The following is a 24,323-nucleotide window of genomic DNA, read 5'->3' on the forward strand; positions in this document are numbered from 1 at the left end:
GATTCGTATACATTATACTTTGAGAGGTGTGAGAACACTATAGATCTTGAAAGCCATAGAATAAAAGTATGCATTCACTGGCAATTTTGCTATGCTCCACTGTTACTTTGTAAGAAATTGCACAGGTTAGGATCCATCCCCATCATGTTAGGACTTTTGTGTGTCTGCAAAATGTCAAAAAGAGATGCCCAAACTTATGAACAAATTTTAGTCAATGGGCCCATAGACCTCAATGGGCTAAATATGGTCTAGTTGTGACTATGTTCCGTCCATTTCCTAAACACATGCACCTTCTGTGCTGTACAGGAAGTGGATACCTTTGAGAAATGGACTGAACATAGTCACAACTAGACTATATTTACCTCATTGAAGTCTATAGGCATTTTGGAAACGGGTCTATGAAGTCTATGGGCCTGACAGAAGCCCCAAAACATGAAATGAAAGAGGTCTTACTGGGGTTTGTAATACTTCATACATTGTATAATTAAAAAAAAATCCTTTTTAGAGTGGTTTCCCAGACAAAACAGATCATGGCCAGAAGCAGTAAGTTACATTTACTTTGTAGTGGTGGCAATGGGTAGCCGCAGCTTAGCTCCTGTTCAAGTGGACCATGCCAGGCTACTACATAGTGAGCGGAGACAACTGCTTTCGGGCCCTTTCACTGTGTACTGGGGGTGCTCGTGTTGGTACTCAGATGATCCAAGGGTCAGTAGATAGGCCATCAATCCATTTATCTTTTTAAATGTAGAAAATGTATGGACAAAAAAGTTTTTCTTCCGGCATACTGACAACTTCAATATAGTATTGTATCATAAATTGTCCTGTTAAAGCATTTGCCCAGTTTGAGGTCTCCCATACAAGGGGGCCATCTTATCATTGGGCCCTAACAGTAAACTATGTTTATGCTTGACAGCAGTGCAAATACTACCACTGGGCATCTATTCGACCTCTAAAAGCCTGAAGAACAGATGCCTCCAATGTTCTTGCCAGAAGGTATAAGGGGGACATCCTGGTTGTGTTTGGTACAGTAGAGTAGCCTCATTCCCATCAATGGAGGAAAGCAACATATGACAACATTTCCTCCCCAATTTGTAGACTAAAGGTCCCCAAACACCTTATACTTTTGTTGGCCATGCACATAGCTTGCAGCAGCTTCCACTGTCAGTATAAGGTATATGGGGCTCTCCCAACCAGCCATTGACAGATGATGTTGGTCGATGGTGGCCTTTGTTTTGGAAGAGATAAGCCCACACCAGAGCTCTCTGACTGCAGCTTAAAGCGAATGTACCATTTCCTAAGTGAATTTTTCGTTCCTCCACTTCTCAGTACTGGTGCGGAGATCCAGGTGGCGCAGTCCATTTTTAAAAACACCATCTGGCTCCCACGCTTGCTGCCGGTTTCTTCAAGTGCAGCGGGCCGCTCTTTGCACTGGAGGAGGGCCCACTGTCCCCAATGTAAAGCTATTCTCTCCCCTCCGTGACGCGGCCAGGCTTGATTCTAATGGTGATGCCTCACTGAGGGGAGGAGATATTGTTACACTGGGGACGCCAGGCCGGTGTGCATGAAGAAACTTGTACCAAGCATAAGAACTGGGTGGCATTTTGAAAATTGGCTTGCACCATCGGGATCACTGTGCCAGTGCCGACAAGGCAATGAAAAAACATTCACTTTAACCTTCCCCTCCACATAGAGAATGCAGGAATGCTCAGCCATGCTAAATGCTTCTGTGTAAGGTATAAACTTCTTGTGAAATACAAGAGAAGGGTTTAAAAAAAAAATAGCCAAAAACAGACAACACTTTAAACTAATGGTATAGTTGCTGACCAGTGTAAAGAATCCACTATTAGGCCATGTTCACAAGGCGTAAGATACGGGCCACTCTGTAACCTGGCCGTGTCACAGAAGGGCCGGTGTCAGAGAAGATCATCCCAGCTGGTACTGTAGTACTGGCTGGGTGAGCTTCATTCCTGATGAATTGGGATGCAGTCGCATTCCAATTGACATTTGCACACAATGTGCGGCTCTGGCGGCTCCATTGTGTGAACTGACATGCCTCTGCGGCCTCTATTTAATGAAAAGCGGCCGCAGAAAACTGACATGTCAGATTTTGGTGCGGCCAGATGGAATCCTGGCCGGAGCGCATACTGTACTATGTGTATACGCTCCGGCCGGGATTCCATTTATTCTAATGCAAATTGCAACAACGGCCGTGATTTATGTGAAACATACGTTATACGAACATGGCCTTAAAGTGTGTGTAGGGGGAGCTATATCCACAGCCTCTATGAAAACAAAGTTTTAAAAATTCTAATTCTTTCCAGTAAGGATTGAAAAATTGGTATTCTGTCCAAATAAACTTTTTGTCATAAGGTGTCAAAATATTTGAAGTCTTTTTTTTTTTAAATCCCGAAAAGGACTGATTAAATCCCATTTTAAAATTTGACTGACTCTTCTGAGTGGCAACAAGGAGAAAAAGTAGTAAGGAGAATGCTTTTCCCTTTCACAAATGTTGAACATGTTGGAATAGGAAATGAAGAATGAATCAATGACAAATGAAATCCTAATAATAACATTGAATAGTCTATCTGTGTACTTTGTACATCCTGAGATTAAAAGCTACTAACGGGAAAAATGGGTAGCAGACATTACAAAAAAATAACTTTTTCTCATCTACAGAAAAAAAAACATTCAGTAGGAAAATAGTAATTTATAAAACAGACACAAAAACAGTGCATATTATATATTATGAAGCAATTGGCAACCATCAAGAAAACCTTCTGATTCCCATTACAGAGAGTCTCCAATCGATTTGTGGCAGTAGTGACAGTCTTCACTAACTATGCCAAAGCTTCTATGGGAAAAACAAAAGGAAACCACTCCACTTGTCAATACGCATCTTGGAGACTTATTAGAAGCGTGAATGAAGCTAAAGTCGAAACGTCCCCATTGTCTTTCAATGTCACCAGACTCTCATTTCGTTTGACAAGGTTAAAAAGAAGAAAAAGTTGCATTGGCTGAACAATACATTCATACATTGGCCTTTCATGAAGTTAAAGTTCTTTGAAATTTTTGGAATCTTTGCATTATCCGTCCCTGCAATCTATGTAATTTCCTTTGATCCAAAAGCAGATTTGCGCATATTTAAGAGGGGTAATACGCACCGCTACGTTAAAGTCCTGCTTGTCACCATTTTTGTCCACCCATTGGTGCCCAGAAAAAATCCCAATAATCTTCCGTTCCCATCTCTGTTTGTCCCGTTTCCACATCCTGACGTAAACTCCAGAGCCGCTGGCGCCGGGCTGAGCATCACACTGCTGGTAAAGGAGGTCGTAGGTTTCTTCTTTGACATCACAGAATCGATATACCAGGTTCCCAGGTCTGTCGTTGTCGAAGCCGGAGAAGTGGATCCTTCCACCTGGCAGCTGTCGCCCGGTGGGGCTTACACCGATCGTCATGAATTTTCTCTTGTGGGGCTTCTTAAGTTCTAACAAGGCATAGTCGTAATCCATGCCGATATCATTGGCATTGCCTTTAATCCATCCTTTTGGGACATGGGTCCTTTTCACCCGAATCCATTGGAATTTCATTTTTTCAGCATTTGTTTGGTTGACGCCTTTACCTCCATCTTTGAATTTGGGTTTTAAGAATCCCACTCGGAGCTTCTGTGCCCCTTTGACGTAATTTTTGCCATCGTGAATGCAATGGGCGGCCGTAAGGACGTGTTTCTCCGCTACCAACGTGCCAGTGCAACCAGTGGACAACTTTACAGATGTTGAGAAGGGATAATTGAGTAAGAAGTTTTTGCCATATATACTAAACCTGCTGTCATATCCATAGATCTGTCTTTTACGTCGAGATTTTCCATGGCTCCTTCCAGTGTCTGCATTGTTGGCAACGACGTAAATTCCCACTTCCGTCAAGGTGCGGCTCCCGTTGGCATATAAGGTTTCATATGCCATGTTGTCTTTTAGTTGGTCCAAAGTGGGCATTGGGTAATGCTTGTGACAATCTGGGCCACATGCGCTTGGTACATCAAGCCTTGGTTCAGCATCAAAGTGCGGTTTCGCCAGACCAGTGGTCAACTGAGGAAGAACCACTGGAACTTTGTACGTTGGCCAAGTTGGTTTTGAACTAGAGCTGTCACAATCCACATAGGATATCAGGAACAGGAGGACACAAGCTGCGGATACCTTTCCCACCATGATTAGGTCTTCAATCTGCAAAAAAGGAAATTGATAATTAGTATAATTAAAAAACGATATCAGTATTATCATTAATAATAATCACTAGAGATGAGCACAACTCGAGCATGGCTGAAGAAGTTGCTATCTGTATGGTAAGATATCTCTGTGTGCATGATTTCTATCGTGGGACCACAGAGGTTATGTTTTCCCTTGGAGAGAGCGCCATAAAGATATGTGGAGAATAGTGTTGAGCGGAATAAGGGAAACTGCCCCGGTTCGGCAACTTCTCCAAACGCTCCTGGCGTCTAGAGTTGGGTGCCAACCGAGGGTGTCCATGTTTTCCAGGATTCCCTAGGGGGGCATAAAACTTCTCCAGATGCCGGGAATCAAATGCTGAGTGTTTAGGTTCGGAGACGTGCAGAGTCCGGACAGTTTCTTCAAGTCTGCTTAACACTAGTGGAGACTTTTAGGCCATTCATTCACCACTAGGAATTTAGGGAAGAAACATATGCAAAGCAGCTCTCTGGTACCAGCCTTTGGGGGTAGCTTTCTCTTTAGGTTATTGTTTGACTCCATTAAGAAGCTTAAAGGAACTCTGTCACTTCCAACCCACCCTCCTCAAAACCCTAAACTAAAGTCATCTGTAAGTAGGATAAATGACGCTGATTCCAAATCTGTAATTTGTAGCTTTCTACTCCTTTATATGTCACCGCTGTAAGCCTACACAATGGGCATGCTGATGCATAGAGAGGACTACTTAGATCAGGAATATAATGGAGAGGACGACTTATATTCCGTCACTTGTGGGCTAATAGCAAAGGAATAGCAGAACATAGAAAGGTAAAAAAAATTGCAGATATAGAATTAGCGTTGTATACTCTAATAATGTATAGTCTACTTATAACTTAAAGCGAATGTACCATCAAGTCTTGACCATGGATATAACGGTGCCGCGTAATGGAGCCGCGTCATAGAGGGGCTGGTTTTCTCCAATTGGGGGCAGACCAGCCCGCCTCCAGTGCTTCACCCCAACTGGTGCCCGTGAATAGAAGGGTGCTGTACACAGGAACCGGGCCATGGTTCAAAAAAAGGGCCGCGGCACCGGCTTCCCCGTGTTGGTGCCGTTCTATCCATTCGTTTTGGGTTCAGTGGATGTTTTGGAGGTGACTGAGTCCCTTTAAGGACATGAGTGAGGATGAGCCAAACCAGATACTCACCAGAAGGAGAAATTACCTGTTGTGGTGTTCTTGTCCCTCTTCAGCACAGAGCATGGTGCTGGTTAGCTGTAGAGAGGCCATAGGGGTAATGTGTCATGTCCTTAGGCTTCTTATTTAAATAAAAAACTGTCTTGCAAGGAAGGCTACCTCCATAAGGTGGTGTCAGAGAGCTGCATACTTTATCTCTATCAATGTGCGGGCATCACATTGTATATTTTATCTATGGTTTGACACCATAAGGGCCATCCTAACGTTTGTTATTAAGCCCTGTGGTTATACTTTTTGTACGTGCCATCTGTGGCATCAACCGCATCTGTTCATGGGAGTAAAAACACATTCTGGGAATTTTTTTTTTACAAAAATACATCTAGTCAGGGTCTGAGGACCTCGAGGCCATGGCCCTATATACAGCCCACCAACAGAGCACAAAGCCCATTAGACTTCATGTATCCGTAAGTGGAGAGGTTAATGGGTGCATCATATGGGGCAGCTACGCATGACACGGGCCAAGATTTATGACCGTATTATTGCTCCATTACATGGGAAAGTCAACACCAAGAACAGGAGGCAGCTAAGACTCCAGGATTTCTATCACTTGAAACTTATGGTCTCATCCTCACAGGCTCTATGGACAAGTAGTACACAGTGTTGGTATTGGAGCTCACCCCTATTTATTTGGATGGGGCTCAGCTGCAATGTAAAGCACAATGGTGGTATTTCTGGCAGAATAGCCTTAAAGGGGGTATTCCCATCTGACAATGTTATCCCAAATCCATAACAAGCTGATCATGGGGGAGTCTGACTGCTGTAGCCCCCTCATGTTATCGAAAATGGAGACCCAAGTTTCACATGCCCACCGCTGCTCCATTCATTCTCTAAGGGAGCCACGTAAACAACAGAGTACAGTGTTCGGCTGTTTCCGGCAGCTTCTACAGAGAATGAATGGAGTGGTGACACGCATTTGTGACCTTCCACTCCATTCTACCAGGATACTAGGGCCCCTATTCTTGAGACCCCAGCAGTCCAATCCCATCTCATATCCTAAGATAGGAATACCCCTTTAACTACACTAGCACTAATTACTCTTATAATACTGCCCCCTATAGACAGGAATTATAGAAAGTTGTAAATCAATTGTGAGCTGCTCTTTAAAGGGAATCTGTCACTAGGTTTATTCTGCCTTAAATGAGGGCAGCATAAACTAGTCACAGAAATGCTGAACAGATTAGTGTATAACTTACATTATTCTGTTCAGCCGTTCTCCTAATATGCAGGTGAATAGGATTCTTGCCACACCCCTCGCCCCGCCCTCCAGCTGCTGATTGACAGTTGACTGCCTATACACAGCATGAATAGATAACTGCCAATTAGCAGCTGGTGGGCAGAGTTTTCTGCTTCTCATGAATATACAGGACTACTGGGCTCATGCACATAATGGAGAGGACTACTTATTGTCCATGTTATTCAGGAGGAGATCTCTGGATCAGCTGCACAGAACAATGTAAGTGATACATCATTCTGTTCAGCTTCTCTGTCACTAGTTTATGCTACCCTGAGATAGGACACCATAAACCTACTGACAGAGTCTCTTTAAGGATCATTGGACAGAGGGCACAGCTGCATCCAATGAATCAACCAGTAAAGGGTCATGTGATCCCTCTCAGCCAATCAGTAAAGAGGGACCAGATGTATGTCCTTCTCCCTGGGCCCGCATGGTGAGCTACAGTACATAAACAGATCTCGTATTTATAGGAGTCCCTGTCCTGTCCATAAGGTTATAGGCCTGGATGACAATTACTTTCATGAGCCATCACCCTTATCCAGTGCCCGAATGAGTCACTCCAGTTCCCATGGGAGGAGGACAACGCACATGTGAAGTATCAATGGAAATTCCCTTTATATATATATCTTACATTTAAAAATAATTGCAGAATATTCTCTACACATCTTGAATTTCAGATATTGGACACACTAGTTCCAGCGTCCCAGGATTTTGTGCCGGCTCGGACTATACACACTCAACAATTATACCGTCATTCTGACTACTTCACTATGGCTGCTGACGCAGTATAAGTTATAAATAATAGTTATTTTCTCGCCCATAGGTGTTATTTTAAGCATTAGACTCATGGGGTACTATTATAGTAGATGGCGCTGCTCAAAGAGAAAGAATCATTTAGTTATAAAGAAGAATTTTAAGTTTTCCAGTACTTATTAGCTGCCATATGTCCTGCAGGAAGTGGTGTATTCTTTCCAGTCTAGAGAGCAGGAGAAGTTTTCTATGGGGATTTGCTACTGCTCTGGACAGTCCCTGACATGGACAGAGGTGGCAGCAGAGAGCACTGTGTCAGACTGGAGAGAATACACCACTTCCTGCAGGACGTACAGCAACTTTTACCTAACATCCTGCCACACTTTTTTTTTTTAAATGACCAAATTAGCTTAAAATGATTCCAGGCTAAATTCTGCAAAGAAAATGTAGATTTTTGCTAAATTTACAAGCGTTTTATGTGAGTCCATATAAGAAGTGGCTGGTCTCGGCATTGAACGTCAATACTAATTATAGTGCTAAATCACTGACAGTGACGGAAGTTTTTACTTTGGAAGGAGCATTGGCCATTCATACATTTATTGCTATAGACAAGCGGCTGGTAAATTCCATGAGGAGCGGTCCCCGCACGTTGTATAGGGTGTTGCTGAGTAGACTGCACGCCTATTACACACAACTATGGGATCTAAATAACCAATAAGCCAATAACCTGCTGTCAGGAATCTGACGGCCGCCAGGAATTTCCCTCGCCTCCGAGCGTATCGAATCCTTCCCCTGCCTTATTGCTTTTTCTGCTGGGCCCAATTGTATTGTCTTTCCCGTAGGGTAAAATATTTCACAAAGTCATTCGGCAGAACAGATAGTCTGACTAACATCAAGGATGGAATCTGGACATGTACAGGGCAGTGGTCAGCAACTTCAATCTGTTGCAGAACTACAACTCCCAGCAAGCCCAGAAAGAGCTGCCGCAACAGCCAATCCAGAGATTGTCATGACTGCGTACACTTTGATATAAGGAATTTGACTGTAGTGGGCATGCTCTGTGATGTCTCACTGCACAGGGAGGAGCTGAGATTTCTCTATAACCTATTGTTAATGGCAGGTCCTGTGTTATCTGTCTCCAGCTTTTGGGTAGGTTGAGACTATGGAATCAGCGCGGATAAGTTCCGGCGGATTCCGTGGCTCCATAGACACCATTCTATAGCCGGGCCGATTCCACGTTCCGCCAAAAAATTTGTGTGGATTCTCTAGTGTCAACCTACCCTCATAATAGAGGTATTTTCATTTATTGCTATTCCCATAGTTGATATCCATATGGAGGGGAGCTTAAAGGGGTTATCCAGCACTACAGAAACATGGCCACTTTCTTCCAGAGATAGCACCACTCTTGTCTCCAGTTTGGGTTCAGGTTTTGTAACTCAGTTCCATTGAAGTGAATGGAGCTTAATTACAAGCCACACCTGAACTAGAGACAAGAGTGGGGCTGTCTCTGGAAGAAAGAAGCCATGTTTTTATAGTGCTGGATAACCCCTTTAACCCACTAGAAGTAGGAGACCCGTGTTTTAATGGCGTATTCTTTTATATTATATGATTGGAAGTTCCGCTTTAGTCCCAATATAGATGCTGGGTCATCTGGAATATAGGATAAAAAGTTCTCAATTTTCCTGCGGTGCCTCCACAGGGGAAATAAGGTATTACACCATTTTCATTTGAACCAAATAGCTGTCTGTGATATGTGAGATGTGAGATATTTGTTAGTCCTCCAGAGAAAGCGAGGCACTGCTTGTACTGTTTTCTGCTCTAACTAGAAAATTACAGCCCCCTTTGACGCATTGTTCCATAATTTGTTATTTGATAAAGCAGACAATCCCTTTAAATAGGTTATCCAGGATTAGAAAAAACAAAGCCTTTCTTGCAAAAACAGCTCCACCCTTGTCCTAAGGTTATGTTTGGTATTACAATTCAGCTCCATTCACTTCAATGGAATTGATCTGCAAAGCCCACACCCAACCTGAGGGATGCTGTTTCTGGAAGAAAGCAGCTCATGTGTGTATTTATATATATATATATATATATATATATATATATATATATATATATAAATATATATATATATAAATATATATATATATAAATATATATATATATATATATATATATATAATATATATATATATATATATATATATATATATATATATATATATATATATATATATATGTATATAGTGACGCCTTAAAGTGGCCAGAAGGTATACAGCTGTATAATTCCACAGCCCAGGTATATGGAGAGGTTATATTTGTTCTGTTGTGAAGAATGTCGGATAAACAGGTAGAGTTGGACGGAAGTGGACAGGATCTAGATACGGTATCGTGAAGTAACGTTGTCAAGGTCGATCTGAATAGGTATTATGTAAGTTACTAGTAATGTGCATATAGCACAACATAAAGCCATGGACTCATTTACACTTTCAAGGATGTCCGTGGACGTGACTATAATACAATCCTATTCTATTCTGTATATAAAGCGCAGTGCCATGGACATGACAGTAATACAAATCTATTATAATTTATTCTCTATTATATTATATCCTGTCCTTGTGTATCTGGCATCAGTCACTGTAACATGAAGGACGTCACTGTGTAAATAGGTCAGTTATTTATTTTTATTTTTTTTTGCAAAAACAGCGCCATCCCTGTCCAGTGTAGCACTGGGGTATCTGGGGGCCCACCAATGAAGAACCAGTGAGATACAACAGGTCAGTCAGTGTTTGTGAAGGTTCTAAAGCTGGGGGCCCACCGGAGGATTCTCCGGTCCTCTGGTGGGCCTGTCCGGCACTGCCCCTGTCCTCAGGTTGTGTGTGGTATAACAATTCAGCTCCATTCACTTCAATGGGACTGAGCTGCAAAAGCCCACACCCAAACTGAGGACAAGAGTGGTGCTGTTTTTGAAAGTAAGCAACGCAATTTCATCTCTCTAGACAAACCCTTTAAGCAATTGAAAATCACATGAAAATCTACAAGTAACAGTGCATAGCATGTAGACTCAGCTTAGAAATAAAGTGAGGCATCTTCCTGCCCTACTCAACAACTCAGTCATATACTTCTCTGGCAGACTTCACAGGGAACCAGATGAGCAGCCAAGACGCTGAACAATACTCCAGTAGAGAACAAAGGTTTTGGAGGAGACAGGTTGAGCTGTTACCTAAGATGTGGAAATCCATCCCCGAGGCAGTAATGTGGAACAGCAGCGTATATATATACTCTAAGGTAATACATTCTGACTCCTTGCGATGAGTCACTCACCTTTCCCTAGCATGTAAACATATTGCATTTAAAGGGACGCTCCTCCTAATTCTTGTTCTTTCCATTTCCGGGGAAAAGGCCACAGCTGTCTGCCAGTAGTACACACCCAGGCAATTCCTCCCTTAAAGGGGTTATCCAGGCTTAGAAAAACATGTGGCTTTGTAATGAAGCTCCATTCACTTGAATCGAACTGAGTTACAAAATCACACCCAAACTGGCAACAAAATGGTGCTGTTTCTGGGGGGAAAGAGGCCATGTTTGTCTCAACCTGGATAACTCTTCTAATTCTCTGGTCACAGCACATACTCCTGACTGCTATACCATGACACAGTGCTGATAAAAGTGCACTGAACCGGCTGGCACTGCGGAGGGAGAAGGGGTTACTGACGCATTGGGTTTGCAAGGTGCTATGTGAGCAGAATCAAAGAAAAGGTTACATTAAGCACTGAACTGCAGCTGCTAAGAAGCTACAGCACTTTAGGTACACCTGCATTTACACAGGAAAACAGAACTTTATAGAAGATGAGATAAAAGCCTTGATTGACCTCAAATCAGTGTATCTCTTCTTCAGAAGGTAGACTGGCTCAGTTTGCATGCACACAGCCCAGGCTCTATCCCTCCTTCCTCTGCAAGGAGCACATTTTTAGCCCCCATCCCCAGTTCCTGTGTTCTGACCAGATCTAGCTGTTACTAGAGACAGATTTCTCTTAGTAATAAGCAGTGGACAGCAGATTGCAGAAAGTGACCAAAGTTGCAGAGAGTGGCCAAGACTGTAGAGGTATTTTTCATTTTTAGTAAATTTAGTGATTTACAGATATGTTAGGAATCACCCAGGCTACAGTTTCAAGCTACAGTGTTTTTTTTTAAATAAAAACATCTTTCTAAATGTAAAACTACTTAATATCTCTGATGCGACAAAAGCCTGTTAAATTCCAGGGTCAGGAGGGTTTTATTTTGGCACAAGATGGTTTCATAGAAGGAAGCGGAATATTTTATTAGCATCAAGAATTTCCAGCAGAGGCGCCTTTGTTTCCTTACCAGCCAAGGTATATTGGGCCATTTTCACACTTCTGACCTCTTTGAACTTGAAACGGATCCGTTTTTTTTTTTTTTACGGACCCAAAAACATAGCTGACACTACTTTTGTGTCCGTTAAAAAAAATGGATCTGTTTTGATCAGTTTTTTTTTTACAATGGAAGTCAATGGAAAAACGGATCAAAACAGATGCACACAAATGCATCCGTTTTTTCCATCCGTTTTTTGCAAAAACGCAAGGGAGTCTGGGATCTGGATGGAAAACAGGCAGTGTGAGCCCTAGGCCCCCAAGACTGTTCATGTCTGCTTTTCAGCCCGACCCTGGGTGGTCGGTGACAACAGGGAAACATTCCCTTCACTAGGTAAGTGAAACACAAGATGAGGCAGAACAAAGAAATGCAATAAAGAACAATCAGTCAGATACAGGCAGTATTGGACTGGGGTATCTGGGGCCCACCAAAGCAGTAGTGGATTATAATAGGGGCTTCCCGGTGGCAGCTCGGGGCCCTGAGCTCCTGGGGGGCCCATGACCACCCAAAAAGACTTATACTTTCAGTGGTGTACTGTCTCCTGGCTACACTTCCGCTATGATTTGCAAAAAAAAAATCAGTTTTTTTATGGCAATTTTGCACAAATCAGGGCATCATGACATTATCTATCCTGTACTATGAACGTCAGGCTGGTGCTGCCATAGTTACAGTGGGGGGGGGGGGGGGCCCAGGCTTGGTGAGCAGCCCGGGGCCTATGGTAAAGTTAATCCGCCCCTGCACCAAAGGAAATGATCCTGGCGGCCCACCAATAAAGAACCAATGAGAAACAACCAGTGAGTCAGTGTTAGTGCAGGTTCTAAAGCGGGAGGGCCCACCAGAGGATTCTCCGGTCCTCTGGTGGGCCAGTCCGACACTGGATACAGGTCAAACCAGAGATATCAGTTAAAAATATCCGTTAAAAAAAATGGATCCCTTTTTTTTACAATGGAAGTCAATGGAAAAACGGATCAAAACGGATGAACACAAATGCATTTGTTTTTTTGCAAAAAAACGGATTGCAAAAACGCAGTGTGAATCCAGTCTTACACAATGTATAGGGAGCTTCTGCATAGATCAAATGTAAGTACCTGCCATGTTAAAAAAATGTGTGCAATTTTTCTTAAAAGGGACAATAGGACCCACCCTTACATAGGCGATAAGGTGGTGAACTCCGTCTCCTGCAGCATCTGCCAGCAATGTGCACACTGTGTCAGTCAGTGAGTGCGGATGTGAGCAGGGTGTGTGCTCTCTAAGGACTTGTACGTTGGGTTTACACAGCAGATGATTTCGAGCTCAGATCGGCCTCTTCACAACTTTTCATCCTGCACCAGACTAGTGGGCAAGAAGGTCCTCCCGACCAATCCTACGTGCCAGGAGGACTCAGGTTTACGTACTGGAAACTGTGACTGCTCCTTGGGCACCTGATGGGCACAGTACCAGAGACAACCTGGTGCTTACCATGTCTGATAGACTGGGGAGAGATCATCCGTGCAGCACGATCAGCCGAGATCTCTCCTAGAATTCTCTTTTTGCGGCTCCACCTTAATGTATTCTGCAGGGTGTGTTAGTTCCTGTTGCCTAGCAACCAACTGTTTGAGTGACTACCAGTGGAATGGCTGTAGATACATTATGACTGAGCTCCAAGCACATCATTTACCTCTGGGGCTTTTAAGATGCATATAAAATACATACGTGCAACTTTAAAGGGGTACTCCGGTGTTGTTGTTTTTTTTTCTTTTTTTTTTTTTAGATCAACTGGTACCAGAAAGCTATATAGATGTGTAAATTACTTCTATTTAAAAATCTCAAGTCTTCCAGTACTTATCAGCTGCTGTATGTCCTGCAGGAAGTGGTGTATTCTGTCCAGTCTGACACAGTGCTCTCTACTGCCACCTCTGTCCATGTCAGGATCTGTCCAGAGTAGTAGCAAATCCCCATAGAAAACATTTTTGGGGTAGTGTAACCAACACATTGAGGGTACTGGAAAAAAAGCAAGTTACATGATGTTTGCTGATACGCTATATTGTCATATGTCATGAGACCCCCATTGATTGCTAAAAAGAAGAGGAAGAAGCGCTCAGTCTATAAGTTTTTTTATGACTCCAAGGAAAGTTGAGCAAAACTAAGCACATCTGCCTGTTTTATTTGCCAACTGCAACCCCACTAATCAAAATACATCACTGTGACATGTTAGAAGTTAGATTGGTTAGGGTCCAGGTCATGAGACCTCCATTGATTGCTAAAATGAAGAGGAAGAAGCGCTCAGTCTATAAGACTTTTTATGAGTACAAGAACAGAACAGAGGAACAGAGCTGAGCACGTCTGCCCCTTTGGGCCCTATTCCACCGGACGATTATCGTTCGCTTAATCGTTAACGATTAACGATCTCGAACGACCGCTATTGCGAAAGACCTGAAAACGTTCACTCATTTCCATGGAACGATAATCGTTACTTATGATCGTATTTGTGAAGCAAAACTAAGCACATCTGCCCCTTTATTTTAGCAAATGCACTTCCACCAATCAAAATACATCACTATGATATGTTAGATGTTGGATTGGTTGGGGTCCAAGTCATGAGACCCCCATTTATTGATAAAATAAAGAGGAAGAAGCGCTCAATATGACTTCCTATGAGTACAAGGAGAGCGGAGCAGAGCTGAGCACTTCTGCCCCTTTGTTTCTTCCCTCCACCAATCCAAAAGCATCACTATGCCATGTTAGAAGTTGGATTGGTTGGCGTCCAGGTCATAAAACCCCCATTTATTTATAAAATGAAGAGGAAGAAGCGCTCAGTCTATAAGACTTTGTATGAGTACAAGGAGAGCTGAGCACTTCTGCCCCTTTGTTTCAGCACTCGCACCTCCACCAATCCAAACACATCACTGCGACATAGATAGAAACCCTTTAAGGATTTGCTTGCTCAGCGACTCTTTGATGCATATAATAGTCGGTCTGATAAGTCTGCCGTCCCTTATTGATAAGAAGGTCTCCTTGATGTCCCCGCCTTTAGTAGGGGGCTTCTATTGTATTTTTCCCCAGCTGCTTTCCGCGCTGCTGTCCCCCAAGTTCTATCCGCTTGAAGAACAATCCAAATAGACTTGATAATGATATACACGGCCACAAAAGGCAAAAAAGTATAAAAGCTGCCGGGGAGATTGATTGACAGGGACCCAACTCCGCAAACAAGAAAACCACACAAAAGAGTCTTTTAAACACAAAAAGACAAATAACCAAAGCATTCGCCTTTGTCGGACGGACGACTACTGGAGCGGAGCAGAATGGCGCTCACAATGGCCGAACAATCGCCCATCTCCAGTCACCGGGCAAATAAAGTTTTAGTGCATTAGGTTGTGTGTGAATGACACGCACCCTGCACAAGGTATTTAGTAGCGTCGCCGCTACCGCGACATACCAGGCTGGGTGACAGACTGGCCCTTTAAGAACTTACAGGTAAACCAAGGCAGCCGCAGGGGGAAGGAGAGCGCTTAGCTCTGTGACAACCTATCAATGGGTAATTGAAGGAGACAGGGAGTGCGGGGTTCTCCTTTGAAACCTGACAAGGTGGAACTGATAGCTTTCAGGTCACACCTACAGACAAAGTCCTTGAACTAGGATTATTTCGGATGGAGGGAAAATACCTTTTCCTGGCGTTGGAGGTTTAGAGGAGAAAGGGGTTTTAACCTCTTAAAGGGGTTGTTCAACCAAAGATTTTTTTTCTTTCAAATCAACTGGTGCCAGAGATTTGTAATTGACTTCTAATAAAACTTACTTATCAGCTGCTGTATGTCCTGCATTAAGGAGTGTATTCTTCCCAGTCTGACACAGTGCTCTCTGCTGCCACCACTGTCCATGTCAGGAACTGTCCAGAGGAGTAGGGGTTTTCTATGGGGATTTGCTGCTGCTGGAGAGTTCCTGACATGGACAGAGGTGGCAGCATAGAGCGCTGTGTCAGACTGGAGAGAATACACCACTTCTTTCAGGACATACAGCAGCTGATAAGTACTGGAAGACTTGAGATGTTTTGTTAAAAGTAAAATACAAATGTCTGGCCCTTTCTGGAACCAGTTGAATTGAAGTATTTTTTTTATTATTATTTTTTTTATTTTTTTTCTGAACTACCCCTTTAAGGATCGGAAAAGTTGTCAAGCCTTAAAGAGTCTGTTTCCTCCAATCCTGGACAGCCCCTTTAAGGCTTGCAAACTTTTCCAATCCTTAAAGGGGTAGTTCAGCAAAAAATAAAAACCTGTTTATGGGTTGTGTCTAGTATTGCAGCTCAGCTACATTGAATCGACTGATGAACTGCAATACCGCGCACAGCCTGTGGGCCAGTGTGGCATTGCTTTTATAGTCCTAGGACAGAAGACATTTGTAACAGTGAAAAAAAAACTTCTTTCACATTTTTGTGACCATTACAGAATTTCAATATAAGTCTATGGAAGAGCAGGGAGAGTCTTAGCAATTAGTGGGGTCTAAATACTCAGACCCAGACAATCAAAAGTTTTTTTAAAGAGACAGTGTCATCTTAAATATCTTTATTTTTGGCACAATTCCATTTAGAGCAGGGGTAGGGAACCTTGGCTCTCCAGCTGTTGCAAAACTACAACTCCCATCATGCCTGGATTGTGAAAGCTTTAGCTGATGGGAGTTGTAGTTTTGCAACAGCTGGAGGGCCAAGGTTCCCTACCCCTGATTTAGGGAATGCAGTTTCTAACACCTACATAAGATTGTTCATCCTGAACTTCCTGGTGCACAAGTAGAATGACAGAACTACAGTATAGACTGACACCGATTCAGAAAGATTAGTAAAAGTGAAGCAGGCCAAAGAGTGCAGTTTATAAACGCTTTTGCAAGACTGTTCAGCCTGAGCTTCCTGGTTCATGAAGAGAATCATAAAACCTCAGTAGAGACTGACACCAATGCAAAAACATTTGTATAAAAAAATTTAAACAAGCGAAAGAGTGGAGATCAAAAACGCTTTTGCAAGACTGTTCAGCCTGAGCTTCCTGGTTCATGGATAGAATGATAGACCTTCAGTAGAGACTGACTACAATAATGGTGAAGGAAGGAAAAGAGTGGAGTTCTCCTTGCACATTGCCGCATAGCTAGACATATCTGCTGCCCAGGAGAGCTGCGTTCCACCTGTAATGGTGGCAGAATTAGTTATAATAACCCAACTTTCTCTGGGACTGATATAACGAATAACAAGTGCTCACGGACCAATTTAGCTCATCAGGAATCACTTTTTTCTTTAAGACCTTCAGAGTATAAATCTACCATCTGACTGTGTCCTACTTATAAAATGTCAATCACATTGGGTCAAGCTCAGCGGATGTCTACTGGACAAGTGACTAAATAGATACTATCCAGCATCCAGTCCAGCATCAGAGGGATGTTTTAAAAGTCAGATTAAAGGGGTTATCTAGGATTACAAAGGACAGCTACTTTATTGCAAAAAGAGCGCCACCCCTGTCCTCAGGTTGTATGTGGTATTACAATTCAGCTCCATTAATTTTAGTAGAACTGAGCTGCAATACCGCACACAAACTGAAGACAAGAGAGGCGCTGTTTCTAGAAGAAAGCGGCCATGTTTTTTTAAAATTCTGGAAAACCCCTTTAATATATATTCTGGATTACTGGACAGCTACTGAAAGTAATAGGTATATTCCTATAGATAAAATAAATTTCTTAAAGGGGTTATCCAGCGCTACAAAAACATGGCCACTTTCCCCCTACTGTTGTCTCCAGCTTGGGTGGGGTTTTCAAACTCCGTTCCATTGAAGTAAATGGAGCTTAATTGCAAACCACACCTGAACTGGAGACAACAGTAGGGGGAAAAGTGGCCATGTTTTTGTAGCGCTGGATAACCCCTTTAAATATGGAGTATTAAATCTAGAAAGTCTAGTAATCTGGCACTGGCTCCATCACAGACCTATAGGGTTTGTTTGATAGTAAATCGAGGAAATCTGCCTTTTTAAAGCGTTACTCTCACTTTAATTTTTTTTTTTTTTAGATATTAGACATTGGGAATCTGTATTTTCCGACCCAACAAAGTCAAGAGAAGTGACCGCTAAAGTCCCCAACAAAATGCTTGACTAAGTCCCCCTTATAAGTCTATGGAACCTTTTTTAAATGCAAGAAAAAAATAATTGGAGAGAAAAGCGCTCAGCCATGCTCTTCTCCCAGCTCTATCTAGCAATTGGGGGACTTTCATTTGTATTTAAATGTGGATTTTACATTGCCAAAAATCTGCAGCAATCCAATGTGAAAATTTTCACTGTCGTGTAGACAGTTCCATTGAAATCAGTGGGAAATTGGATTTTTTTTATATGCCGAAACGCGTTGATTTGGACACAGACGTGGGTGTGAACTATCCCTAGAAAATCATAAAACTGAGCAGAAAAAAAACCTATAGACCTCAGTCATAGTGTTCAATAGGAAGGTTGATTTAACAGGAAATATTCTCCCATCACTTGTCAGGAATGACTCCGAGTGTAAGTGATATTGTGAAGGGTTTTCTTTTTGCATAAGGCGAAACACAAAATGACTGTCAAAGCTTTCAGAAATAAGAAAGCGGCGTCCTTCAGGCAGAATTACATGTTGTCAGCTAACAGAAGAAGAAGAAGAAAGAGTCGAGTCTCAATTACATCTTATATCAATGACTAAAGTTACACGGAGTCAAGAAATAATACATGTGACGAACACTGATCATGGCAGACGCTTCACATACACTAACCACTAGTCTACCAACATCTCCATATACACTACCCACTCATCTACCACCAACATTTCCACATACACTACCTGCTCATCTACTACTAACATCTCCACATACACTAACCATTCATCCACCACCAACATCTCCACACACACTACCTGCTCATCTACTACTAACATCTCCACATACACTACCTGATCCACTACTACTAACATCTCCACATACACTAACCATTCATCCACCACCAACATCTCCACACACACTACCTGCTCATCTACTACTAACATCTCCACATACACTAACCATTCATCCACCACCAACATCTCCACACACTACCTGCTCATCTACTACTAACATCTCCACATACACTAACCATTCATCCACCACCAACATTTCCACATACACTACCTGATCCACTACTACTAACATCTCCACATACACTTACCATTCATCCACCACCAACATCTCCACATACACTACCTGCTGATCTACAAATATCTCCACATATACTACCCACTCATCTACCACCAACATGTTCACATACACTACCTATTCATCTACTACTATTAAAAACTCCACATACACTACCTATTCATTTACTATCACCATCTCTACATACACTATTTAATCATCTACCACCAACAACTTCACATACACTACCCACTATCTACTACCAACATCTCCGCATACTTTCCCCACTCATCTACCATCAACATCCCCACACTCACTCTACACTAATCTACCACTAACATCTAAATATAGACTACCTACTCATCTACCACCATCATCTCCATATACACTACCAACTCATCTACCACCAACATCTCCATATACACTACCCACTAATCGATTAATATCTCCACATACACTACTCATCTTCTACTAATATCTTCACAAACACTACTCTCTCATCTACCACTAACATATCCAAATACACTACTCACTCATCTACTAATAACATCTCCACATAAAATACTCACTCATCTACTACTAACATCTCCACATACACTACTCACTCATCTACCACCATCTTCACACCCACTACCCACTCATCTACTACTAACATCTCCACATACACTACCCATTCATCTACCACCAACATCTCCACACACATTGCCCACTTATCTACTAATAACATCTCCACCTACAATACCCACTCACTTGCAACCAAAATTTGTACATGAAGTACCCAGCTACTGCCTCCATTTTACTGTCAACATTACCACATACACCAACCACTCATCTATTACCAATGGCCCCCTCATACACTACCCTCTAATCTACCACCAATATCTGCACATACACTACTTGCTCCACTACTAGTAACATCTCCATATACACTACCTATTAATCTACCACCAATATCTCCACATACATTATCTGCTCCACTACAACTAACATCTCCATATACACTACCCATTAATGTACCACCAATATCTTCACATACACTACCCACTCAGCAACCAACCTACACTCTATCTCATATACTGTATCCCTATTTGTGTCTACCCATCACCCCATCATCACTCTGTATGCAGTGTATTAGGGAGGGCACCGCTGCCCCGTCGCCAACATTCCTTCTTATGAAATGTCCCCGTTCTCCTGCCATCCCAGCATTCCATCATATAGTATTTTCACCCACTAATTTCGCAGCCTTGCCAGCATTCTTTCTCCTGGAGACAGTGAATCATGTAACCCTGCCTTCCTTGTATGGTTTTATATGCAGATGTAGGGCTTCTGAGTTTGTCGTTTGGCACAAATCACGTTTTGGGCATACTGCCTGTAAAACCTATTCACTGAATGGGACGAGTTTGTCATTTGGTACAAGATTCACCTTGAGATTTGGGTTCTGTATATTCTGCAGGAAAACCTACTTCAGTATCACCATTTAAGATATAGCAGCACTGAGTTTGTCATTTGCGCACACTTTACGGCCACATATGAGCGATCAAACTATCAATGTAGCCCACAAAGGGTTAAAATTATACATCCCACCCCCTGCTGCATGTATTACCTTGGCCAGCTGATTTTTATTACAGGCAGATGAAACAAAGCTGTGTTTGTCATCTGGCACAATTTGCTAAAATCTGTGTTTCTACATGTTCAAAAAAATATACACATTGTCATGATGCTCCACCGAAGCAAAGGCGTAGTACAGCTGAGTTTGCTTTTTGGCATAATCCATGTTGATCTCTTGTGGTTTGCATAGAATTCAGGTGAAGCTGCTACTGCACATAGTCATAACCATAACATACTACTACAAAGGATGTAGCAGAGCTAAGCGTACTCTTTGGTATATATATATATATATGCTTATAGCTATTTTTCAATACTGTAAGTCATTTTACAATATACCTAAAACACAGATGTAGCAGTGCTGAGTTTGTCACTTGCTCTGGTAATAGTTAAATGTCTCTAGCCAATTCCTTTCATTATATGCAGATGTAGCAAAGTCGAGTTTGTCACTTGGCCCACGTTATAATAACAATGTGTTATTTATGGCTCTATAGAGGCCGCAGATGCTCTAACAATGCAGCCTCAAAGAGCGAAATGACAAACTCTGCCTTATTCCATCATCAGATGTAGCAGAGCTGAATATGCTCTTTGGCACAATTCAAAATGATATCACCTAATGCTGGGTTTACACGTAGCGATAATTCGCCCGATGAACGATTTCGAAGTAACGATTTTTTTTTTTATATAACGATCAGCGTTTAGACGGAACGATATACTGTATCGTACGGAAAAATCGTTTTGCGATCGCTTAAGCCTATCTCGCACATAGGTTAAATCAGTGAACGACTGTTTACACGGAAAGATCTGCGAATTTTTTGCGAACGACCAACGACGATTTGAAAACATGTTCAAAGATCAAAATTGAACGATTTCTCGCTCGTCGCTTGATCGTTCGCTGCGTTTACACGAACAATTATCGTTCGAATTCGGTCGATATCGTGCAAATTCGCTCGATAATTGCTCCGTGTAAACGCAGCATAAGATTGTATTTTTTAAATGTAAGGATCTTACTCAGCTCTGCTTCATCTGCCAATTCTTCTATTAGGCACATATGTAGTAGAGACAAGTTTGCTATTTGGCACAGTCCATGATGATATTACAGTGTGTTATATAGGAAAAGGGGTGTGGCTAAGTGAAGTAGGACATAAACATTAACATTGTGTGCTAACAATTTGGCGCCAAAACATTGTTATATAGGAACCCAAGATGCGTCGTCTATCACGCAAAGCGCCATTGATAAATTTGATGTAGTTTCCACCAGTCATGTCTAGTGTTCTCTCATATTGGACAGTATTGATAGATCTGCTTGCTTTATGGATGCAGTCAATGTCAACACATTCAGCTCTGCTACATCAGCACTTCTTTCCACCAGTCGTGAAGCCCCAGCAATGTCTGATTTCCAATATGATGTCTCTTACTAGTTGTTCTATGTGCGTTGGCTCCTATGTACATGACATCACATGTGATCACGCCGCGCACCCTACGCTTTATCTATATCCTTCAGAAATTCCTCCACCCTGAGGACTGTGACCTCTACAGCTCGTACAGAGCTTCTTCTCCTGTGCTGGAGGCCCTCGCCCATTGGTTGTAAATATTTTTATGCAAGAAATTCCATAAACACTGGTGCCTCACCTGTACCTGTGACTATAGATTATATTCTATTGGCCTCATGGTGTAGCAGAGCGGAGGTTGTCAATGTACTGGGATCACGAGATGATAGATAGATAGATAGATAGATAGATAGATAGATAGATAGATAGATAGATAGATAGATAGAAAGATAGATAGATAGATAGATAGATAGATAGATAGATAGATAGATAGATAGATAGAAAGATAGATAGGAGATAGATAGATAGATAGATAGATAGATAGATAGATAGATAGATAGATAGAGACAGGAGAAAGGCCGCACTTCCAAATCCAAGCAGCGGGTGCTGTACAGAGTAAGTCCTTTGGCTAGGGATCCCAATAGATACACAACGAAGTTCCGCAGCACACAAGCATCCTCTCTGTTATTTTTTGCCACATGCAATAAATATCACCTTTTTTCACCTGACGCTGGTGTGCTGCAGAACTTCGTTGTGTAGATAGATAGATAGATTGGAGATAGATAGATAGATAGATAGATAGATAGATAGATAGATAGGAGATAGATAGATAGGAGATAAATAGATAGATAGATAGATAGGAGATAGATAGATAGATAGATAGATAGATAGATAGATAGATAGATAGATAGATAGATAGATAGATAGGAGATAGATAGATAGATAGATAGATAGATAGATAGATAGATAGGAGATAGATAGATAGATAGATAGATAGATAGGAGATAGATAAGATAGATAGATAGGAGATAGATAGGAGATAGATAGATAGATAGATAGATAGATAGATAGATAGGAGATAGAAGATAGATGGATAGATAGATAGATAGATAGATAGATAGATAGATAGATAGATTGTAAATAGATAGATAGACGTATCTATATGACGTAGCTATAAGAGAAATGACGTAGCTATAAGTATAGTAAAGTTGAGTTTGTCATGTAGCTTTTCGGGTCTGCATTGTCAGTCAATCACTTGTAGCTCGAGGAGATAGATGGGGTGTCAGCTGTGGAGCCCCCCTTTCACATGTCCTACAGGGGGCTACGATTCTCTACAGCACCACAGGCGTCCACTAAAAACAAAGGACCATCATCGATTTCAATGTGTGTCCGGCGACGCTTTGTTTTCTCATTTACTATGCGGTCCCCTCACAGATGTCAGCTGATCCCCCGGGGGGCTTAAGCCCCTCTACAATCAGCTGCCGACGGGGAGAACAGCGGCACCACAAGGGGGACAGCACCGAAATACCCTCATCTGCAAAACTACAGATGTGTGCGACCACATGACAAACTCAGCTCTGCTACATCTGACATGAACCTGGCACAGATGTGTGCGACCACATGACAAACTCAGCTCTGCTACATCTGACATGAACCTGGCACAGATGTGTGCGACCACATGACAAACTCAGCTCTGCTACATCTGACATGAACCTGGCACAGATGTGATCGACCACATGACAAACTCAGCTCTGCTACATCTGACATGAACCTGGCACAGATGTGTCGAGGGTGGTTCAGTCACAGGGACATCACCTCCGCTTACGCACAAAAGAGACGGTCCAACGACAAAGTCAGCTCTGCTACATCTGCTTTGTTTTATTAGTGGCTGGTAGGGTGGCCATTGCTACTGGGCTACAGATGTGGCGTGGAGGACTCACCAGTAATCTCAGTGCAAGGAACTCCGTAGGAAACCCTGGATCATGTCTCCAGATCCCTCCAGTGGCAGGGAGCTTTTATTCCAGGTCACAGCCCCTGTGCTGCTGTGTGCCCATCCAGGCAGCGGAGGCTGGCAATGCCCATAGAGCTGGGTGGGGGTCAGTAGCTGGAGCTGGCAGGTGGCTCTTGTCTCTGACCCTTCTCTGCTGCTGCTCCTGATCTCTGAAAACTTTTCTGAGTTGCAGGGAAAACTTTTTCTCTCTCTGTGTGAGTGCAGAGTCACGTGATCCCTCCCACCCACAGGCTCCTGGCCCAGAACAAACAGCTCCAGTGGGAGCAGTGTGTGTCCCAGCGCAGGGCTGTCCTGACACTGGTGCACCAAGTGCTGCCTGTAATCTGCCCCTCTAAGTCCCATACAATGAGTCCGGCGGGGGGGACAATGCGGGGGGGGGGGGGGGGGGGGGGGGGGGGGGAACACAATGGAGCTGGCACATGGGA

The 24,323-nt window shown here is 42.6% G+C and overlaps 1 protein-coding gene across 1 annotated transcript; it reads right to left on the bottom strand.

The window, feature by feature from the left end:
* Positions 1 to 1,776: 1,776 nt before the first annotated feature.
* PRSS23 (serine protease 23) lies at positions 1,777 to 24,097 on the bottom strand. The gene is made up of 2 exons (XM_069969672.1): positions 23,828 to 24,097; positions 1,777 to 4,217 (listed from the first exon to the last, which is right to left on the bottom strand). The coding sequence occupies exon 2, from the start codon at positions 4,200 to 4,202 to the stop codon at positions 3,084 to 3,086; it is 1,119 nt and encodes a 372-aa protein (XP_069825773.1). The 5' UTR covers positions 4,203 to 4,217; positions 23,828 to 24,097; the 3' UTR covers positions 1,777 to 3,083.
* Between the last annotated feature and the right edge of the window lie 226 nt (positions 24,098 to 24,323).

This window comes from Dendropsophus ebraccatus, chromosome 5, assembly GCF_027789765.1.
Source record: "Dendropsophus ebraccatus isolate aDenEbr1 chromosome 5, aDenEbr1.pat, whole genome shotgun sequence".
In the NCBI taxonomy this organism is placed as follows: domain Eukaryota; kingdom Metazoa; phylum Chordata; class Amphibia; order Anura; family Hylidae; genus Dendropsophus; species Dendropsophus ebraccatus.